At 42.0% G+C, this 23,532-nt stretch overlaps 1 protein-coding gene across 1 annotated transcript; it reads left to right on the top strand.

Moving 5' to 3' along the window:
- Nucleotides 1–6,424: 6,424 nt before the first annotated feature.
- Ifng (interferon gamma) lies at nt 6,425–10,626 on the top strand. Its single transcript, XM_021175069.2, has 4 exons — nt 6,425–6,612; nt 7,800–7,865; nt 7,953–8,135; nt 10,442–10,626. The coding sequence occupies exons 1-4, from the start codon at nt 6,502–6,504 to the stop codon at nt 10,547–10,549; spliced, it is 468 nt and encodes a 155-aa protein (XP_021030728.1). The 5' UTR covers nt 6,425–6,501; the 3' UTR covers nt 10,550–10,626.
- The last annotated feature ends 12,906 nt before the right edge of the window (nt 10,627–23,532 follow it).

A 23,532-nucleotide genomic window follows, 5' to 3' on the forward strand; every position in this document is an offset into this window, starting at 1 on the left:
TAAATACCATGGGAAAATAAGAATGGGAAGAAAAAAAAAGTATATGGCTTCCTGCCCTATAATGTGAGCTAAGACATTAACTGTAGACAAGTCTCCAGCCCAAATTTCCTCACTTCTGTGCAACCCTTGAAGCTATGGGTACGTAGTAAATGCTCAGGAAAGAAATACTAATTGGTTGAAATTAGGAAATAAATCAGTATTTTGCAACATGACTTTCCATCCTGCTTTCTTAACTCTGTGTCAATGACCCAGTGAGTGCTTTAAAATTTCTTAAGGAATGAAAAAAATATGCCCTTTAAGGCAGGACTCTGACTCTCTAGATTACCAACTCCTCTGTCTTAAAATCGACAATATTGTAAAGGGGTCGGTCACTTCAGTGCATAAATATCACGTTTTCAACATTCTTCGCATTATCCTTCAAAACTGTCCAGATGGTCTTTAAAGGCATAAGGTGATTGAGAAAACGCTCTAACCTATGGGATAAATGAGTCACATGGCGGGGAAAGTCTGACTCCGTGTGGACTTCCATTCTCTACGTCATGATTCTTCCGCAGGCCCAGCCCTCATGATGTCAGGAGTTCCAGGAGTTCAACCAATGTGGGGGGCCTGGATCCAGCACTTACTCATACTGAGTGGAAGAAATCTGCCTGAACGGGTGGAGGAGGTAACACGCAGCGGCTGCTGATGCAGGGGAAAAGTGCAATCAGGATGTAGGTTTTGTCTTACAGAGGACCGACCGGCTCAGAGTCGGGTCCACGGAGATACCGTTGAAATCTCCCTGTTACATCCACCACCAGTTTTCAGAAAGAAACTCTGAACTGAAAGGAAAAAAGAAAGTTCGCAGTCCCCCCCCCTTTTTTTAGTAATGCGATCACACCTTGGCTCCTGGTGGCTTTGCCACGGGCTTTGAAGGATACCACGGTGGCGAATGATTCTGCAGGCTCACTATTGGTCAGACTAGTGAGGTGTGAAACCTCTAGTTTGCATGTACAACAGAAAGTGCTTTACAGGCAACGCACAGAGAGATTTCTCTGTGACATTAATGAGACAGGAAAAGGTCAGAAAAGGATGTGCTATTGGAGTGACAGCATTCTAAATCAGAGACCCTGTGCCCTTAAGAGGAAACCTAAGATGGTTCCCTTCCCATGTGGGACACCAAGACCAGACAGCAATCTGCAGGAATAGATGTCATGTCAAGGATGAGACCCAAGTCAAAGCACTCAGGAATTGGAAGGGACCAATAGGGCACCAGGTGGAACACAGGTTGTTGAGGGTTCAGACTCTTGGTGGATTTTGCATTTTGCTTGCCTATGAAGTTGTCAAGCTGGGATGCCAAGACCAGGATTCCACAGCTTGTATTCTTAGTAAAGGAATAGCACACTATCCTCTCACCAATTCTACACAAACCCAAGCTCCATTGGATTTAACTCTTTCAACTTGCACACCTGACATAAGAAATAGAGACACATGAGTTTTAGTAGATATTGATCAGTTAGGAAAGGCACTGGGAAAGGAAATATCTTAGCTATAGATTCAGTTTTTCATTAACCAGTTGAAAGAATCTAAACAAATCACTTTGATTTTTCTGGGTCTTTATGCAAAACAAGGGATAGACTATTGGTTGCTTCTGCCATTCCACAATTCTGTGTTTCGGTCAGACACCAAGTGTTATTAGAGAGTGGGTTTTAACCATGAGGTTTCTAATCTGAACATTTGGTCCAACTGTATGGATAGCTTTAATATGTATCTTTAATCTAGAATAGTAGTTCTTAACTTACAAATAATGGGAGCACAGACAAGGCCCCATAATGGATCCTATAGTTCTCTAAAAGTATTTTTCATTAAATATGTGTGTGTGTGTGTGTGTGTGTGTGTGTGTGTGTGCTGGGGACAGGGCTGTGGTCATGACATGCTGTGCCTATGAAGTTCAGAGGACAGTTTGCAATAATTGACTCATCTACTATGTGGGACCGAAGATTTGAACTCAGGCTTTCAGGCTTGATGGCAAACACCTTTACCCACATAGCCAGTCTGCTCCCCATTTTTCTTAATCCTTCTCTCCTGACACTGTATTCTGGTAGAAAAATTAAGATATGCATGGAATTGTCTTTGACTTTATTGCAGAAAACTTTCAATATTACTTCCAGAGATTCGAGGTTTGGATATTGATGTCTAAAAGGCACTGAGTGATAGCAGTGGGCCCGTGGTCACTGATGGTTTGACCTATAATGCTGTGTCTTACTGGAGGACCTTCTCTGATCTGCATTTCTCCTCAGAGAGATGGATGAGAAGCTTGTGAACAGCACTATTGGCCCCAGATTCTTCTCTGGATGTGTGGGAGCCTTTGACCTCAGCGCTTGGTTTTGCCTTTGTTCCTTCAGAAGACAACTCTACAAAGACTGTTTTTCTCTTTTACATATGAAACTTTTTACCTTTTTCTTCTTTTCTTATACTTTATTAACTATACATTGGTGTACAATTATTCGTCTTATGGAAACAGATTCCTTTCTCATACAATAGATCCTGTTTACAGTTTCCCCTCCTTCTCCTCCTCCTCCCAGTTCCTCCTCGCTTCTCTCTCATTGAGATCCACTGCCTTTCTATCTCACATCAGAAAGGAACAGTCTTCTATAAGATACAGCTGAACATGACAAAATAAATATGCAAAACACATGAAACTCAAGAAGAATGAAGACCAAAGTGTGGACACTTCGCCCCTTCTTAGAATTGGGAACAAAACACCCATGGAAGGAGTTACAGAGACAATGTTTGGAGCTGAGATGAAAGGATGGACCATCTAGAGACTGACGCACCTGGGGATACATCCCATAATCAGCCTCCAAACACAGACACTATTGCATATGCCAGAAAGATTTTGCTGAAGGGATCCTGATATAGCTGTCTCTTGTGAGGCTTTGCCAGTGCCTGGCAAATAAAGAAGTGGATGCTCACAGTCATCTACTGGATGGAACACAGGGCCGCCAATGGAGGACCTAGAGAAAGTACCCAAGGAGCTAAAGGGGTCTGCAGCCCTATAGGTGGAACAACAATATGAACTAACCAGTACCCCTGGAGCTCGTGTCTCTAGCTGCATATGTAGCAGAAGATGGCCTAGTCGGCCATCAGTGGGAAGAGAGGCCCCTGGATATTGCAAACTTTATATGCCCCAGTTCAGGGGAACACCAGGGCCAAGAAGTGGGAGAGGGTAGGTAGGGGAGCGGGAGGTGGTATGAGGGACTTTCAGGATAGCATTTGAAATGTAAATGAAGAAAATACCTAATAAAAAATTGGAAAAACATTGGGCAAGACAAACCAACAGAAGGAGAAGAGCCCCAAGAGGAGGCACAAGAATCAGAGACACACTCATTCTCACACGCAATAAAAATACTAAACTGAAAGCTATAATATAAATGCAGAAGACCTGTCCCAGACCCACGCAGGCCTCATGCAGGCTACCTCAGTCTCTGTGAGCTTGTATGTGCTTTGCTCATGTTGGCTTAGAGGGTTCTATTCTCTTGAGGTCCTCCACGCCCTCTGGTTCTTACATTCCTTCTGCCTCCTCTTCTGTGGGGTTCCCTGAGCTCTGACTTAATGGTGGCATCCGATGTAGAGCTGTTTGTTCCAAGGTCTCTCCCTCTCCCTCTCCCTCTCCCTCTCCCTCTCCCCTCTCCCCCTCCCCCTCCCTCCCCCTCTCCCTCTCCCCTCTCTCTCTCCCCTCTCCCTCCCCCTCCCCTCTCCCCCTCCCTCCCCCTCTCCCTTTCCCTCCTCCCCCCTCCCCCTCTCCCTCTCCCTCCCTCTCTCTGGTCATGGTCCTGGTATTTGTTCCCGTCTGCTGCAGAAGGAAGCTTCTTTGATGATGGATGAGTAAGACACTAAGCTACAAGCACAGCAGAACGTGCCATTAGAAGTCATTCTGCTGCTACCAAATATCTCAGTTAAAAATGGGGCACAGATCTCAACAGAGAATTCTCCACAGTGAAAAGTCATATGGCTGAGAAACACTTCAATGTTTAACATCCTTAGCCATTAGGGAAATGCAATTCAAAACGACTCTGAGATCCCATCTTACATCTGTCAGAATGTCTAAGATCAATAACACAAGTGACAGCTCACACTGGTGTGGAGCAAGGGGAACACTCCTCTACTGAGGTTGATAGGGCAAAGATCACTTTTAAAAATTAATAGAGAACATAGAACGGTCCCCGTCATCAGGTGTTAGCTAACGAGACCACACCATTTTCTAGCATTAATGGTAAATCACATTTAATAAAAAAGCTGATTTCCTTCAAACTAGAAGGAGTAGCATTGGAACTGTTAAAAAACTTGAGGGCAATAACTCAAAATAGATTCCTTCCCCCCCCCCCCCAGAAAGGTTCACTGTGTAGCTCTGGCTGTCCTGGAACTCACTCTGTAGACTAGGATAACCTCAAATTCACAGAGATTGCTGGCTTCTGTCACCTGAGTGCTGGGATTAAAGGTATGAGTTACCACGACCCTGCTAGTTTTTTTTTTTGTTTTTAAAGACAGATTTTCATGATTCTTAAACTGGCCTTCAAGTCTCCAGCGGCAGAAGGTGACCTCGAACTCATGATCATCTTACCTCTGTTTCCATCTGCGTTTCATGCCTATTTTAAGCCAGGGTTGTTATACAAGCACTCTACCAACCGAGAGATGTTCCTGACTGATTCAAATGAATATTTGTGTGTGTGTGTGTTGTTTGTGTATAAATCTTTATGCTTATGTATTTGAGGGAAATAAATTGTGTCACAGAAGCAATGAAACACTTTCTGGTTTTAAGGAAATCAGTGGGCACTGGGATGGGGGTTGGGGGCATGCATAGTTATCTCGTATATGAGATTGGGGAAATTGAGAACTCATGAAGCACATAAACAAAGTACTAGCCATGCACAGAGGATAAAGTCTGATTTGAAGCTGGAGGTTTGGGGGAGAACCAAAACAGATGATGGTTTTCATCTGGGTCAAGATAACTGGGTACCACTCTGAGATGCTCAGGTAAGGGAAAAGGGACACATGGCCAAAGGAACTGCATGAACAAGATGCATAGTGTTGTTAAACATCTGACATTCCCAAATAACAATCAAGCTTTAATTGAGCCACTAGGAATGCCGGGAAGAATTCTCTCAACTTTCCGTGGATCGTTTGGTTGAGCCTTTGGCTGAAGTCTGAAAGAAAATGCTAGTGTTAAGCTCACTGTATAAATGTGGAAACTGAGTCACAGATCATAAATATGCTGACTCAAGACCCCGAGGCTAGAATATGAATGGTTCAAGTCTGCACCCATAACCACTGCGTAATGTTAATGAATACAGGAAAGGCAGGAATACACCTGGGCTGGAACTGAAGAGCAGAGGGCCTCCTGCCCCATCCTGAAGGATCGAATTTCATAGATAAGTTACCAAAGACAGAGAAGGAAACTTTTAGTGTTTGAACTTGATAGGGGAAACAACTTTAAGTCATTAATCCTTATTTGGGACAAGTGTGTGTCTAGTGTTGGACTATTCATTGGGATAGCCTTAGCCACATGTGGGTATGAGAGTTAGAAACATGGCTAGTCCTGAAGTGATTTCTGCTGTGTATATAGGATACCCACTAGGCTTTAAATATTTAGTGGCAGAGGAATTGCAACTCTTATTCATCATAAATCTTGATACAAATTGGTACCTTGGGTGTGTTGATTGAAATACAATATCTAATGAAGTATTCTTGCATTTTTACTTTTATTTCATTTTGCACTTTTTCCCTTTTATTAATGGAGGAACTAGATGATTTTATTTTACCTATGTGGTCCGCCTTTTCTTCTTTCTGGGCAGGTTGACCCTGAGTGATTTGTAGTAGGTATTTTACTAAACACATCCATTGAAGAGCTTCCTCACCACATTGGCTTTTTAACTATACTCTTTCCTTGCTTTTCTGGTCATTTGCAAGAAAAGTTTGAAAAGGCTTCCCCCATTGCATGGTTTGAGAAGCTCAAGAGTTTCCTTTTATTCAGCCGTCCCCAACCACAAACAAAGGCTCCCTGTGCTGTGCTCTGTGGATGAGAAATTCACATTACAAGGGCAAAAAGGGGGAGACGTAAAAGCAATTTCCAGCCCCCACCCCAAATGGTGTGAAGTAAAAGTGCTTTCAGGGAATCCCACAAGAATGGCACAGGTGGGCACAGTGGGGCTGTCTCATCGTCAGAGAGCCCAAGGAGTCGAAAGGAAACTCTAACATGCCACAAAACCATAGCTGTAATGCAAAGTAACTTAGCTCCCCCCACCTATCTGTCACCATCTTAACTTAAAAAAAAAGAAAAAAAAAAACTTGTGAAAATACGTAATCCCGAGGAGCCTTCGATCAGGTATAAAACTGGAAGCCAGAGAGGTGCAGGCTATAGCTGCCATCGGCTGATCTAGAGAAGACACATCAGCTGATCCTTTGGACCCTCTGACTTAAGACAGAAGTTCTGGGCTTCTCCTGCTGCGGCCTAGCTCTGAGACAATGAACGCTACACACTGCATCTTGGCTTTGCAGCTCTTCCTCATGGCTGTTTCTGGCTGTTACTGCCACGGCACACTCATTGAAAGCTTAGAAAGTCTGAAGAACTACTTTGTAAGTATGAATTCTTAATAATGCTTGTGGTTGGCCGTGGCTGATGTTGACTTGCTACGGTGAACGCCAGGCTGCCGTCTCTGGTCCCCAGTCATTTTGAGAAGATGGGGTGCTACGTTGCTATTTGCTGGAGAGGTGTTTATTGAATTAATGATCTCTATATTGATTTAACCCTCTGTCCAGCTTACTATGGAGTTAGAGGGCAATTACCAATCTTCCCAAAGATAGGCATAGTATAGGTACAAGGTGCAAAGATGCTGACGTAGTGAGTTCTTATTATTTAGTCGTGATAAAAATGTCCTTACCTCAATGGTTCTTATTCCTTCAGACGTCTTGAAAGTGATAGTGAGAGATGGATATTACCTCCAAAACTACCCAGGGAAACAGCTTACCACTTATAGTAATGGGAGGCAAAGTTCTTAATGTTTTGTTTAAGAGATGCCCCTCCCTTGAGGTTGCTTTGCCCTGAGGAGTAATTTTGAAATTCTACTACAATCGAATTAGCACCAAAGCCAGCCGCTCGGTGAGGTTTGATGAGACTCTATATTTCTCAGAGTTCTGAGGATTTCCTCATTTGTGAATTTTTTTAAATTAATGGTTAACAGAAGCAGATTTTATATCCTTAGAATTTTATAATTTGTCCCAAATGAATATACTAGTACACATATAGCTATTACCATAATGTTCAAGCATCTACAGTCAAGCCTCTCCTCACAGTGTAAATCAAGCTGCCTCCCGTATGTGTTTGGAACTATTTCTTAAAGCAGCAATGAAGCCCTATTAGAGCACAGACTGATGTTTCAGAGGCCCGGACCATAAGGGGGCAGTGTGCACAGTGGGATGATTCTAATGATTTTCTCTCTCCCTTTCTTAATTTGAGAGTAAGTTTCTTTTTAGCTCACTATGATTACTTGGGGGTACTTGAAACCTCGTCAGCTTTGTTGAGTTTATTTGTGGCCTTGCAGTTTCAAGACTGGGCCAGGATATCCTGCAGCTAAAAGAACGTAACAGTAACAGTGTTTGGCTACATGCAGTCTTTTGGGGGATACTTGTTGTTAGAAGTAAGTGGAAGGGCCCAGAAGGAAACCTGTGACCATTATCAGCACTGAATTCAACACAACTTGATAGATATTTTCAGGGCCGTTGGTGAAATAATTACAAATCAATTTTTTTTCTCTTCTCCTCAGAACTCAAGTAGCATAGATGTGGAAGAAAAGAGTCTCTTCTTGGATATCTGGAGGAACTGGCAAAAGGTGAGTTGACGATTTCTCCCCTCCCAGTTTCCCTGTTGTTTTTAATGGGTCATTTCTCAAAATCCTCTCTCTGTGTTGTTTCCCAAGGATGGTGACATGAAAATCCTGCAGGGCCAGATTATCTCTTTCTACCTCAGACTCTTTGAAGTCTTGAAAGACAATCAGGCCATCAGCAACAACATAAGCGTCATTGAATCACACCTGATTACTAACATCTTCAGCAACAGCAAGGCCAAAAAGGATGCGTTCATGAGTATTGCCAAGTTTGAGGTGAGACGGCTTTGCAAATTGCTGTATTGTTGGTTTTTTTTCTTTTTCATTGTCTTTAATGATCAAGCGGTAGAAACTAACCACTCATCAGTTGATAAAGCTAGGCGGTGAAGCAGGATCTCATATGTTTCCCCACTGCAGACAGATTGGGAGGAATTTTTTTTTCTTGTCAATTTTGGAAAAACACAGACAATCAAACTATTGCCCACATGCTGGGTAAATGCACTGAGGAGGAGGAGGCAGAACAGGGGAGCATTGAGCAGAGGTCTTGTGGTCCCCTGGGTGTGTGATGGAAACTCTTGCTTAGGCTGGGAGGTTGTATGTTAGTGGAAAGAGCAGTGGGTAGGAGGGAGTGAGAAGACTTGCATTCTCCTCCTCCTCCTAGTTAGGCCACAAGGAGGAACGCTGACTTCAGATGACTCACACGACTGGCTGGGGTGCAACTGGGATCGCTACCTAAGTTTTATCTCTTTTGTCAAAAACAAAACAAAATGAAACCTCCACAGTGTCACAGGTAGAAGATGAGGATGAGGGAAGGAAAGGAATCAGGCTCTGAGGAGACTTCTGGGCATCCTACCCCTCGGCTCTGGTTAGCCTCTAGTGCTATGCAGCCCAGTTTGTTTTCAGGCGAAGCAATGGTAGACATCCTTTAAAAGGATTGCTTTATACGTCTTACGAAAGGCTTGGTCAATTAACTTTCAGATATGGCGGTAGTCCAGCCATTCATGCTTTATATCATGAAACTACCCTAAAAGTACCTTTAAAGTATGGCCGTGAGATTCCAAAAGGTAACTTGAGAGCATAAAGACTATTCTCAATCTTCTAAATGTTACATAGAAGGCCAAAGGCCTTCCAGACGTCCTTGGGCTTTGATGATGAATGACGTCAAATGAAAGGGACAGGTGTCTTGTTACATTTTGTGGCCTAATTATTCACGCTCACCTTTCAGTCTACCTGAGTCTGCCTCTAACTAGCCTCCCGCTCTCTCTCAGGAGCAGGGAGATGGTAGCCCGTCTTAGTCCATGGACTAGAGATGGATGAAGTAATCATTTCTCACTGACTTTGCTTCTGCCTTTCCATTCTGCTCTGGCTAAGTCTCTTGGAGTCTTGCCAATGTCCTGAATCACAGGAAATACATTTGTGTTCACAACACACAGTTGGGAGAAACCTGTAACTCCCCAGGCCTTGGTTTTATCTTTTTGGAAACCCTGGGTCTTGTGCTTCCTGTGGGTGACCTGTGACAAGCTCTTAACTCTTATCCTATATTGATGCATTGTCAACATGTTTTATGAACACACACACACACACACACTTTCCTTAGTAACTAGTCCTATAAACTTCTGTGTCTTTCTTGGAAATGTAGCAAGGGAGTCATTGTATTTTCAGTATTAGAAACAAACAAACCAACCACATAGCAGTAAATGGTCTTCATTTTGTTAAGCACAAAATTGCCCAAGTGGCCCTTGTGGTTAGAATGAAGAAGTCTAAGTAGTTAAATTAATGATGGAGAAAGCAGAGAAGAGGAAATATTGTTGCACCTCCAAATTGTGACTACCCTCTGTGTCAACAAATTGATTATTACTAATCTGGTCATGATTTGTGTTTATTTTTAATCCCATCCCAGAAATGATGACACCGATCTGATTTGGGAGAAAATTGAAAATATATATTTTTTTCATTTATTTTGGACTTGGGTTGTTCCCACAGTACTTAGACTGTTGGTGGCTCTCAGATTGTGGCTTGTAGAGAATCTCTTGGTGGGACTTAGCTCACAAAGGCATCTGGGTCTCTGGGCTCCTTGGTAGATCTCCAAAGCATTCTGCTAGAGCAAGGGGAGCCTTGGCTAACATAAATGTTTTTCCTGGTCTGAATAGAGAGGACTAATCAAAGAAGAAGGTGGTAGAACTTGTAGATAAGAGATTATCTTGCCAATATCTTCATAAGAAAATAGGTTCCTGCAGGTTAAGTGTCTGATTCAAGTTCAGAGTTACCGTCTATTCACCCCCACCCTTCCTCCATCCCATGCCACCCAGGAGTCTCTTTAATTCTCCATTTTGAGTTTTCTGTAGCAGTTAAGGGAAAGGTGGATGTGTGATGTGTGAGGTGGCTCAGCACACTCCCTGTGGTTCAACTTGGAAATCATGATGGTCTTAACTGCTACAGAAGTGAATACCACAAGTAGAAGGAATATATTGCTGTACTTTTCTTAAAAGGAAGATTTCCATCTTCACTGACCATGACGTAAAAACAAAAATAGCCCAACAGCTTGTATACTTGGAATTAATTTCATTTTTTTTCCCCATTAGGTCAACAACCCACAGGTCCAGCGCCAAGCATTCAATGAGCTCATCCGAGTGATACACCAGCTGTCGCCGGAATCAAGCCTCAGGAAGCGGAAAAGGAGTCGCTGCTGATTCAGGGTGGGGAAGAGATTGTCCCGATAAGAATAATTCTGCCAGCACTATTTGAATTTTTAAATCTAAACCTATTTATTAATATTTAAAACTATTTATATGGAGAATCTATTTTAGATGCACCAACCAAAGAAGTATTTATAGTAACAACTTATATGTGATAAGAGTGAATTCCTATTAATATATGTGTTATTTATAATTTCTGTCTCCTCAACTATTTCTCTTTGACCAATTAATTATTCTTTCTGACTAATTAGCCAAGACTGTGATTGCGGGATTGTATCTGGGGGCGGGGGACAGCCAACCGGCTGACTGAACTCAGACTGTGGCTTGTACCTTTACTTCACTGACCAATGGGGAACATTCAGAGCTGCAGTGACCCGGGGAAGTGCTGCTGATGGGAGGAGATGTCTACACTCCGGGACAGCGCTTTAACAGCAGGCCAGACAACACTCAAATGTGTCAGGTAGTAACAGGCTGTCCCTGAAAGAAAGCAGTGTCTCAGGAGATTTGACACCTGGTGCTTCCCTATACAGCTGAAAACTGTGACTACACCCGAATGACAAATAACTCGCTCATTTATAGTTTATCACTGTCTAATTGCATATGAATAAAGTATACTTTTGCAACCAATCATGCCGTGTCAGACTTCTTCTAAGGGAAGGCTTGGGTGAATGGACCACCTAGTGATGAATGGGACGGAAATAAGTCATTTTTAGCTGTGGGAATCTTGGAGCTGCATTAAGACCCATTAAGTGTGGGGCTTTTCTCTACTCACAATGTGCTCATTTTCACTGCTGTGGTTGGCAGCTGTAGAGCTCCTGCAATGTCAAGTTTGCAAACTGCTTAGCTCGGCATACGGATGTGTTTCTCCGCTCTTTCAGCGACACCCTAGCGTGTAGGCGCACGTCATTGGCGTATGTCTTAGAGTTTCAATTGCTGTGAGAAAATACCATGACCAAAAGCAACTTGGAGAAGAAAGGTTTTATTTCAGCCCTTAGACTGTAGTTCATTGCTGAGGTAAGCTAGGGCAGGAACCCCAGGCAAGGACTTGGAGGCAGGAACGGAAGCGGATGCCATGCAGAGACATTGCTTACTGGCTTGCTTCTCATGGCTTACTCAGCCTGCTTTCTTATACTGGGCAGGGCTACCTGCCCAAGAGTGGTTGGTACTGACCCACTGTAGGCTGTGAGCTGGGCTCACCCACATCAGTCACTAATTAAGAAAATGCCCTACAGACTTGCCTCCAGGTAATGTGATCGAGAAAATGTCTCTGAGGTTCCTCTTCCTAAGTAATGCTAACTTGTGTAAAGTCTGCAAACCGATAGACTCAGTGTGACAGAGTGAGAGGCTCTAGGGGGGAGAGGCATGGATTGGAACCAAGATTGTGCCACTACAAGCCACATGACCTTTAATAACTTCTTTATATTCGCTAATCTTTTATTCATTTACTTGAAAAGGAGGAATAATTAAATGTGGACCTTTCCCCCCAATACTATGTGTGAATCTACTCTTTTACTCAAATGTATTTATTGTGGTACCTGGTAAGTGTCTAGGTAGTTTAGATAGTTTACTTGACTAAAAACACACAAGACTCCCTGCTCATGGAGAATTTGAACAACTAGGAAATAGATAATGAAATATGTATATGTATATACATATATATATATATATATATCCCTCAAATTTCATAGTGTTTTAAAAAGTAGAAGTAGGTTACAGTTTCTTAATCAAAGAAAAACCATTTGAGGAAGAATTCACAAGAGTGATACCCATTTGGATTCCAGGCAAGACCAATACCCTTGGAAAGGCGTTGGAGTGAAGATTCTTCAGGCATGAAGGGCAATCCCAAAAATTGGGAGGAGGGGCCATTAGTCACCACAGGAGGAGGAGGGGAGGAGGAAGAGGAGGAGGAGGAGGAGGATTGAAAATGTAATGACTTTGATACACTCTGGGTTGTGAATTCTAGAAGACTCTCGGAGTTGTCAAAAGGTGGTCTTACAATGTACATATGAATATGCTATGAACTTGGACTTATGATCGCTTATGTGAGCAAGAATAATGAATGTGATGAGATGATTTCGGCTGGCTTCAGGACACACACATCCCTGTGACAAAAGCAGGGATGTGAGGGGACACGGGTTAGTTGTCCGGAGCTTCCTTCTCAGCGTTTTGACTTTGCCTTCCTACAGTGACGGCACCGCTCAAAACAGGTTGTGTCAAGGAGTCATTTTAGTCCTTGGCCGTAATCAGTGGTTACTGTAATCATTATTGGGTAACTAGGCAACAGTGGATGCAACCTGACTGCAAAACTTTAAAGTCTTAGATGAGAGAAGAATGAAAAACTGTAGGCCAATGTTGGCATGTCTATGAATGACATGGGATGCTGCTGGCTGCTGTATATGTGTCATATCAGCTGCTGTATGCTCAGTGGCTAGTGGCTCAGTGTCTGAGAGATCTCAGGGCTCCAGGTTAGCTGGTCTTTCTATGGGGTTGCCCTCCTTCTCAGCTTTTTCCAGCCTTTCCCTAATTCAATCACAGGGGTCCCTGACTTCAGTCCATTGGTTGGGTGTAAATATCTGTATCTCTCTCAGTCAGCTGCTTGTTGGGCCTCTTGGAGGACAGCCATGCTAGGCTCCTGTCTGTAAGTACTCCATAGTAATAGTAACAGTGTCAGGCCCTGGAGCCTCCCCTTGGGATGGATCCCAAGTTAGGGGGATCAATGGACCTCCTTTCTCTCAGTCTCTTCTCCATTTTTGTCCCTGCAGTTCTTTTTATAAAGGGACAATTCTGGGTCAGAGTTTTTGACTGTGGGTTGGCAACCCCATCCCTCCACTTGATGCCATGTCTTTTGACTGGAGGTGGACTCTGCAAATTTCCTCTCCCTAGTGTTGGGCATTTCATCTAAGGTCCTTCCCCTTGAGTTCTTAGAGTCTCTCACATCCAGGTCTCTTGTATTTTCTAGAGGGTCCCCCCACCTCACACCCCCTGAGGATACATATTTCCATTCATTTTGCTGGCCCTCAGAGCTTCTTACCTGTTCCCCTAAAACCTGATCATGTTCCCATTTTCCCTTCACCCTCCCATCTCCCACCCAGGTCTCTCCCTCCCTCTGCCTCCCATGATTGCTTTCTTTTCCTTCTAAAGTGGGACTGAAGCATCCTTACTTGAGTCCTTCAGCTTGTTAGCCTTCTTGAGTTCTGTGGATGGTATCTTGGATATTCTCTACTCTTTTTTGGATAATATCCATTATTAGTGAGTACACGCCATGCATGTCCTTTTGGGTCTGAGTTATCTCACTCAGGATGAAATTTTTTAGTTCTACCCATTTGCCTGCAAAATTCATGATGTCCTTGTTCTTAATTGCTGAATAGTATTCCATTGTGTAAATGAACCACATTTTCTGTATCCATTCTTCCTTTGAGGGACATCTGGGTTGTTTCCAGCTTCTGGCTATCATGGATAAGGCCTCTATGAACATAGTGGAGCACGTGCCCCTGTGGTATGGTGGGCAGATTTTAAAGTCAAAGCAGATGTAAACTTACCGTGAGATGGCTTGATTTGGACCACAGAGCCAGATTATATCTATGGGGAAGGGGTTAAGATTTCTCAAAGCCCTTCATCTTGAGAAATGATGAATCATACAGTAGAAAGTGAAGCATAGGAGTGTCAGCCTGAGGCTAGGTTAACATTCTCTCCTTTACTGTGAGTGGAGGTGGTGTCAATTAGACCCAGACTCCAAGACACGGAAAGTCAAAACTGTATTATGTGCTGGGATGGTTCCAGGGAGTGAGGCAGAGGAATATCCTTCAGTAGAACTTGAGTTGACCCTGGCCTATTCAGTAGTTGTCAATAATTCCCTGCATTTCATTATTATTTTTTTTTTAATGTTCACATTTACTCTCAAGAATGTTGTAGGACTTACAGAAGGGATTGACTGTATTTTAGAATAAGGGGAATGAGGGAGGTAATTATACTTGTCCTATGTTAACAGGGACAGGGCATCTCCCTTGGCCCAGTAGCAACAGGGGCAACAACTAAGACCTGGAGTGAGAGCACAGGTGTAGCCCCAAGCCCCTTCCTTCTCAGAATCTCTCAGAACCATCTGGTATACCTTCACTAGTGGCTTGTTGGTGTTCAGATGATTGGAACATAATGGTTAATATCAACAGGCTTTCTCCCCTTTCTCTTTTCTTCATTCTCCTTTTCTCATTCCTTCATGTTTTATAATTCTAGATCAGGTACATCCAAGTAAGGTAAGCAGCCGTGGTTGGCTTCTGTGTGTAGTGTGAAGAGTGGACACGTGTAGGAGGAACCCTGGGTAGAAGGCATTAGCCTGAGAAGAATGTGAATATGCTAGCTTCCACTGGTTTCATAAGTCACCACAAACCATAATCCAATGTCATGGTGAATCATGGTGTGAACTTGACATATCTGGGAAGAAGGAGTTCCCATTAAGGAAATGCTCCCATCAAACTGGACTGTTGATGCGTCTGGGTGATGTCTTGTTGATTTTTGTGGCTTGATGTGGGAAGGCCCAGGCCTGTGTGGGTGGTTCCATTCCTAGATGGGTGGCCCCAGGAAGTGTAAGAAAGGTAGCTGGGTGTGAGACTTGAGGAATTCAGTGGCCAGTCTTCCTCACACAGTTCCTGCCCCTGCTTCTGCTTGAGTTTGTACCCTGGCTTCTCTTAGTGATGGAGTGTGCTTGGGACACGTAAGCCAAATAAACCCTTTCCTTCCAAGTTTCTTTTGGCCAATGTTTCATCACAATGGAGAAGCAAGTCAGGTCAAGGATAATGTCTCCGTCTCACGATTTTTAAGTGCATCTGAAAAATCCCTTTTACAATATAAAGTGACTTGTAAATCCTGGGACTTGAGACATAGACATCTCTATAGTGTCACAGAGAGGCCATCTAGTGAGGGTTTCCAAACTTTCAGCAAATGAAAATGTTGTCTATGTGGAACAATAGCCTAGAATGGGGTGTCTGAGCCCAGGTGGGATGAAGGGGCCATCTGCACACTGCAAGTACTCAGCATGGCAATCAGACTGAAGTAAGAATAGCAGTCAAACGGAGATGGTGTGCCAGTTTGTCAGCACAGATTGAAAGCTGGTTACTACTGGGGTACTGAGTACTACATATGTTAGGAGTAAGAATAGGTTTTTCTTCCTATATAGTCATATATATTGCATTCTCCATGTAGAATGTAATATGATTTCTAAGAGGTGAAAAGAGAATTGCAGTATAAAAAGGGATATTACAAAACCCATTGTATAATACTGAACTTGAATTGCATATATTAGTATGAACATATGGGCTTCAATATAAGGAGATAGAAAGGATCAGTGGTTAAAAGAACCTATTTGTATATGTGTTCTTATTCCTGTCCCCTGACAACAGCAATTTCTTGTTAGTAATGAGGATACTGCCTGAGTCTTGATTTCTAAATATATAAATACATATGTGTGTCTATCTATATATATATGTATATATATGTATATGCATGTTTATAAAAACACATATTTTAGATATATATATATATAAACATGAATATAAAATATTAAAAGACAATATATAAACATATATTTATATACATATATAAAACATATAATATGTACATAAATATGAGTGTATACACACACACACACACACATATATTATTTTTACTATAAGGCACCGGGAGTCATTGGAGACTTGGCTACTTCCAGCGTTGGGTCAGGGTAAGGTGAATAAGGTGTGTCTGGCTCACTGGACTGGAGACAAGAAATGTTCAGACAATAATGGAGGCATATCAAAATGCTTAGAAACCACTGGAAAGACTGTTACCCACTCAATATGCAAAAGAACTGAGCATGAAAGTGGATAGTGGTGGTAATGTATCCTAGCCTGCAGAATAGAAGAGAAAATTATGAATGGATATTGATACAAAGGAACAAAAAATGTTTGATGAGGAGTGAAATGTTCGTACGGTTTTAAATGTAAGATATTAATTAACTATGGATAGGAAAAGAGTAACTTTAAGTTGGAGAAGCCTAGCAGACACCGTACTAGTCAGGGATAAAGCAAATAATATTTGTAAGAAGATGAATGAAAATGACATGCAACTTTATAGGATGAAATGAAGTTAAGCTTATCCCTGCCTTGTGGGGTCCCTGTGAAAGACACACAAAGTATTTATTCATGAGAAAACACCCTATGAATAGAAGTTGAAGAAATGTCTGTGAGATAGCTGGTTGTTGTATCAGGGTTATATAAATAAAGGTTAGACTAAGTCATAGCCCTGTGCTTAAATGGATGAGACTGGTGGTTCTCAGCCTTCCTAATGCTATGACCCTTTAATACAGTTCCTCATGTTGTGGTGACCCCTAAACATAAAGTTGTTTTGTGGCTACTTCGTAACTGTAATTTTGTGACTGTGATGAATCATCATGTAAAGATTTGTATTTTCTGAAGGTCTTTGGCGATCTTTGTGAAAGCATCATTTGATCTGCCCCAGAGGGTTTGAGATCCACTAGTTGAGAACAGCTGGATCAGACATATGATCCACTAGTTGTGAACAGCTGGATCAGACATATGATCCACTAGTTGTGAACAGCTGGATCAGACATATGATCCACTAGTTGTGAACAGCTGGATCAGACATATGTGACAGCTGAATATGACACTGAATTCGATCTTTGCAAAGGGGATGGGTGTTTTCAGAACACTTGGTGAAACCAGACTAAGATCTGAGGAGTTTTCTGGTAGTCAGCTACCAGGGTAGAGCCATTGGCTTTGATGGCTGTGTCATGATTATGTTGGGAAAACTTTTGTGGGTGGGAAATGTACAAGAAGACATTCAGAAATGATAGGTTATCAAGTCAGCAACTTCCTATGAGATGACTTGGGAACTATGTAGCTTTCACAGTTAATCTATGAGTCCGACTAGTTAAAAAAGAAACGATAGTAAAGCCACTGTGAGACTTTTCATAATTACAGTCCAGTGAATTAAAAACTTTTGAAATATTTTATTCCAATCATACCACACAAGTTGGAGTTACTTATATGAAACCCGTTACAGGGTTATAGGGTTAAAGTCCTAAAACATACATATATAATACATAATACATAGTACATAATACATAATAAATATATAATACATACATACATACATGTATGTATGTTTACCTTATCCTTAGACTCTTCATGCAGTGTGACTGACTCTTGCCACTGAGATGTGGGGTGTGTGCGTCTTACCCTAGCAGAAGATTGTGTCTTTTCCATGAGATGAAAGTGCATCTAGGTAACTTCTAAGTCAACTATGTTCTCTCTGTGTGTCTGTGTGTATATCATCCTATTTCTCTCTCTCTCTCTCTCTCTCTCTCTCTCTCTCTCTCTCTCTCTCTCTCTCTCTCTCTCTCCTCTCTCTCTCTCTCTCACACACACACACACATCTATCTCTGTATCTCTCTATCTACCTACATCCCTACCTATTTTAGCATCTCTTTCTCTATATCTATTGACCCACCAATTCAACATCTATCTATCTATCTATCTATCTATCTATCTATCTATCTATCTATCTATCTATCTATGCATCTATTGCCTATCTATCTATCCATACATATATCATTTATCAATAATGATTATATACTATGTATGATTGTATGTATGCATGTATGTATGCATGCATCTATCTATCTATCTATCTATCTATCTATCTATCTATCTATCTATCTATCTATCTATCTATCATCTATCTATCTATCTATTATTTATCATCTATCATCTCTTTATCCATCCATCCATCCATCCACCCACCTACCCACCTCTATCTATCTATCTATCTATCTATCTATCTATCTATCTATCTATCTATCTATCATCTATGTATCTATGCTCCTTCTCCACTCTCAACATTTTCTCCTTAGTACCTTCCACTATGTTAAAAGATTCAAACTGCCTTGAGGAAGTGAATATGGACACTTTAGCTGGCAGTCCCAGTGAGACTTCCATTCAACACTAGTGTCAATCATCATGTCAATGTCTGCAATCAGATGATGGTAGCCTCAGACACCAAGCTGCTTAGGATAAAAACAGAAAACCAGGACACACTTCTAATTTCAGCACTGACATATACAAAATGTGAACATTGCCATTCCATTACTTAAAATAGAAAAAACTTGGGAAATCTGAAAATAAATGATGCTTCTTGCTTGAGCTGAGTTCTTGGCCTCAGTCTGCTTAATTAATTGTACTAGAAACCATCAGGCTACAGCTAGGAATAATTCAATGGTAATTTTGGTGAACTACTGGAGGCTTAGTGTGGTCTGGGATGGTATGGTGGTTAGAGATTCCCTATGCCAGTGGTTCTCAACCTTCCTAATGCTGCGACTCTTTAATAAGTTCCTCATGCTATGGTCACCTCCAATCATAAAATTATTTTCATTGCTACTTCATAACTGCAATTTTTCTACTGTTATGAATCATAGCATAAATATATGATATGCAGGATATCTGACATGCAACCCCTGAGAAGGGTTGTTTGACCCTCAGAGTGGTTTGGGTTCACAGGTTGAGAACAACTGCCCTATACTGTGATGGGTTTTACCTACCATCACCAAGATGGAATAGTGCAGTCTGAGAGAGTCCTCTGTAGCTATGTCCAGGAATAGAGAATATAATGGCTCTCACAGTATTTTGAAAAGATACCTGTGCCCCTCCATTGAGATTAGTCTGTGCCCTGCTTTCCGCGGCTCCATAGTTTGTAAATGGTGGTCTTTTTCAGATTGTGCCTTGCCCTGAAAGATTCTATTTTGTAAGCAGCATTGATTCCATTCTGAGAATAGAGGATGGTGTTGCACCTGGGTCTACACATGAACAACATGCTCACAGACTAATAAAAGACTTACTCTTGGTAGTACAAGAGTATAATCCTATAAACTTACTGAGGAAAACTGGGGCTTGAAAAAACACACCCAAGAACTTACAGGACATCCCAGGACAAAGAAAGAATCTGGACTCAACAGAAATATGGAGACCTGCATTTTGATGATGGCCAACCTACCTATAAACTGACCACTGCGTATGTGTGTTTATGTGTTTGTGTGTGCCTGTGTGTATTGTGTGTCTGTGTGTCTATATGTGCCTTTGTGTGTCTGTGTATATGTGTGTGTGTGTATGTATATGTATATGTGTGTCTGTCTATATGTGTATGTGTGTGTCTATGTATGTGTGTGTATGTGTCTGTGTATGTATGTGTGTTTGTGTGTCTGTATGTATATGTGTGTCTATATGTGTCTCTGTGTGTCTGTGTGTGTATGTGTATATATGGATGTGGTGTGTGTGTGTGTGTGTGTCTATCAGTGTTAACATAGGACAAGTATAATTACCTCCCTCATTCCCCTTATTCTAAAATACAGTGTTACTAATAGGCAGAGAATTCTGGAAAATCCCACGGGCTTCAGCTCATCTTGGACCCTGCTATTGGAGTAGCTATTCAAATGGCTTCTTGTCCATCCTCATATCTTGCCATTTATCTGTCTGTATCTTTATCTCTGCCATGGCCTGCCACTTTGCCTCTGTGGCTGGATTGATGTGTGCAGTCTCACTCTTCGGTCTGTGGCCCACACTGGTATGACTTGATTTAGCAGCTCCTTCCCTGAAGTAGTGTAGCTTTTTTATCTTTTCAATAAGGAGACTCAACTGTCACTCTTGGCTCCCCATCTTTGGTTTTTTGGATCTTTTTGAAACTACCAGCCTCTTTAGCTCTTTGTAGTCACTTTGTAATCTACACACACACACACACACACACACACTCACACACACACACACACACTTATGAATTTGTTGTTATTCAATAAATTCTGACACTATGGTGGGAAGCAAAGGCATTTATCTATATTTTTGGCATAGCAGGTTCAGATACCTTCCCTCAGAACAGAATTCTGTTGGAATAGGAATTTCCTCAGGGATTGAGTGCTGAGAGAAGGGAAAGCCGAGATCGTGGGGACAGCCAGAGGAGACACTTGTCTCTGGAACTATGTTTATAGCTTGTCTGATGAACTTACAGGAGAGACTGGATTGAGAGAAAGCTGATGGGTGATGGAGACACATACCTTGAAGGACCCCTTAGTTATGCATACCTTGTGTTTTCTATTTAAATCTTACCTTCATGTTAGGACCCCATCAGACTAGGATGGGTCATTAAGTATCTTTGTTTTTCAAAATGGTCATATTGAATACATTTATTTTTGTTTGCTTTTTGCTGTTATTGGACATATTGAGTATCTGTGACCTATTAGGGCTCTCAAGATCAGACTAGGATGGTGGTAACTTGTAACAGTAAAAGTGTCACAAACAAGATCAGAGTTTTGTAAAGGACCATGGTGGAAAGCACACTTGTCTAAGTCCAACCTCCTCTAGTCTTCCTACATCAACAGGAAGTTGAGTTACCTTGTACTGGAAGAACAAGGGCTTAGTCCTGCTAGGTCAGCACTGTAGGCGCAGCTGTTCTCAGTTGTTACAATGACCCTGTTGTCAGCCTTTCCTATAATCTCAGACCCCAGTGTTGGTGTGTGGGGTCTGTATTTAGATGTAAGCAAGACAAAGAATAAAAGTTTAACTTTCTAAAAGAATGCACTCATTCCTGGTGTTTGGAAGCATAGGCGGGAAGCAAAGACATGGTGGCTCACCTGTAGTGCAACCAGAATCTGAATTTGCTGGGAGAATATCCCTTCCCGCAGGACTCAGTTATTCGTGGGTGCGAGGGGGACCGCAAACCTGGAAGAAAATGGGATTGGAAGAGAAAGAAAAGCTGAAGACCAAGTAGATTGTACCTACTATTAGGCGGAGACGGCGGGTTTTAAAGCATACATCGAGGGGAATAGGGAGGGGTGGAGGGGGAATTTAACAAAGAACAAAGAAGCGGGCATCTGCTGACATGAGGGCCGAAGTCAGGCTCCAGGTGGCGGTCACTCTGCGTCTTATCTGCGGAACATAGATCCTCCTTGACAGCCTTGGGTGTCAGGCCGGGCTCAGCATGTAACTCATGTCCTTGTATGTCATAGGAGTTCAGGAAGAGATAAGGAAGAGGGGACTATAATTCAGCTTTTACAGCCTCAGGTGCCAGGAAGGGAACAGGGAGGAGGGAGTGACAACTGGCTCCTAGCACGAGGACATTTGGCCTGTCAGGGTGGGAGATTGTGAAGGGCTTGCTTTCTCACGGTATGGTCTCTGACAGGAGAAAATCAATAAAAATTCTCATATCACTTGGATGCCTAGAAAGAGGGCTGCTGCTGCTAAGGCTTCTTTCAGTCAGATGGTTGCAAAGGGTTGGAGATGAAAGTGCCAGCCCCATGTGAGCTGTCACTGTGAATTAGACAGCTCTTGGTGTCCTGGGTAAGAACCTCACCTCCAAGATGTGTGACAACCGAGTATCAAATAGTACTGATGAACAACTAGGTCATGTGTTGTGGGGAAGCCTGTGGGGGAGAGACCTTGATTGCCTTCAGCCAAATGTAGATCTCACCAGTGGCAAAGCTTCACAAAAGGATCAGGGTGGGGCGTCACTTATTGTCTTCAAATCTGACTCTTCCCATATACAACTTGGGAAATCAGAAATCAGCTGTGAGAACCATTTAAGAAAATGTTTGAGGACTGCTTTGAAGAAAGACAATGCTCAGTAAATGATTAATGATTACGGACACGAATTTTGTTGAGTAAAATTACCAAATCACTGTCATTGGCTTTTTCTACCTGACCAACCCTTATTAGTTTTCATTTAAAAAAGGAAAGTTTAAATTGGAATTGGAAAAGCGTCTCAGTGGTTAAGAGAGCTTCCTCAGGGTGAGCAGTATCCATGTGGGGGGGGTGTCTAGGGGTTCAACCCCTTGTTCTGAATGCAGTGGGCACCGATACTTATGTACATTTAACCCCCATAGACAAATCTAAAACAAAAATAAAAAAGGCACTTAGAGTTTTAAATGGACACCTAGCACTTGTGCCTATTTAGGGGAGTACAGGGTGTCATTCTGGTACATGTGTAACAATATGTTCTGAATTCTATGTATGGAAATTACAGATATTTATTGGGTGTAATTTGATTTACTGGTAGATGCACACATGTAATACATGATGCATTATATATATATATATATATAATTGATGTATTATTTTGTAAGATTTATTTTTATATCTTGTTATCTCTCTATGTCTCTCTGTTTCTCTGTGTCTCTCTCTGTGTGAGACACATGTGTGCTGATACCCAGGGAGTCCAGAAGACAGCCTTATATCTCTTGGAGCTAGAGTTATACGCAGTTGTGTGGACCTCTGGAAGGGCAGGTTGTTCTCTTACCTGAACCATCTCTCCAGTTCCTGGTTTAAGTATTTCATGCATGCATAGTATGTAACACTTAAGTCATGGCAATGAACATATTTATCATCTCAAACATTTATTACTTGTGCACATTTCCAGAACTACTTGTAGTGAGGAAGCAGTGGGTACCACTCATTTAGCCCTAGGGTCAACATGTTGATTTATTTCTTTTTTTGAGATATGGCTTTTCTATGTAGTCTTGACAGGCCTGGACCTTACTATATAGACCAATCTAGCCTTGAACTCACAGAGGTCCATCCACCTCTGCCTCCTACATGCAGAGATTAAAGGTGCAACTGCTAACTGAATTTTTAATGGGTCTTCCAAATCTATACATGTATGAAAATATAATACATCCCCACAATACATCCCGCCTCCATGCACCTGTGCATGGTCATGCATAGGCCAGAAATTAATGCTGTTGGGTATTTTTCTCTATTGTGTGACACCTTATTATTATTGTTTTTTGAGACATGGTCTCCCACTGAACTTGGAGCTTGCCATTTAGCCTAGGCTAACTAGTGGAGGAGTCCTCTGTTCCTACTCGTTAGCGCCAGAGTTATAAGTACACACCATGATACATCCCCCCCACCATGACATTGGGGAGTTGAACTCAGATTCTCATGTAT

This window comes from Mus caroli, unplaced genomic scaffold (genome assembly GCF_978045245.1).
Source record: "Mus caroli unplaced genomic scaffold, Mus_caroli_1 scaffold_9, whole genome shotgun sequence".
NCBI lineage: Eukaryota > Metazoa > Chordata > Mammalia > Rodentia > Muridae > Mus > Mus caroli.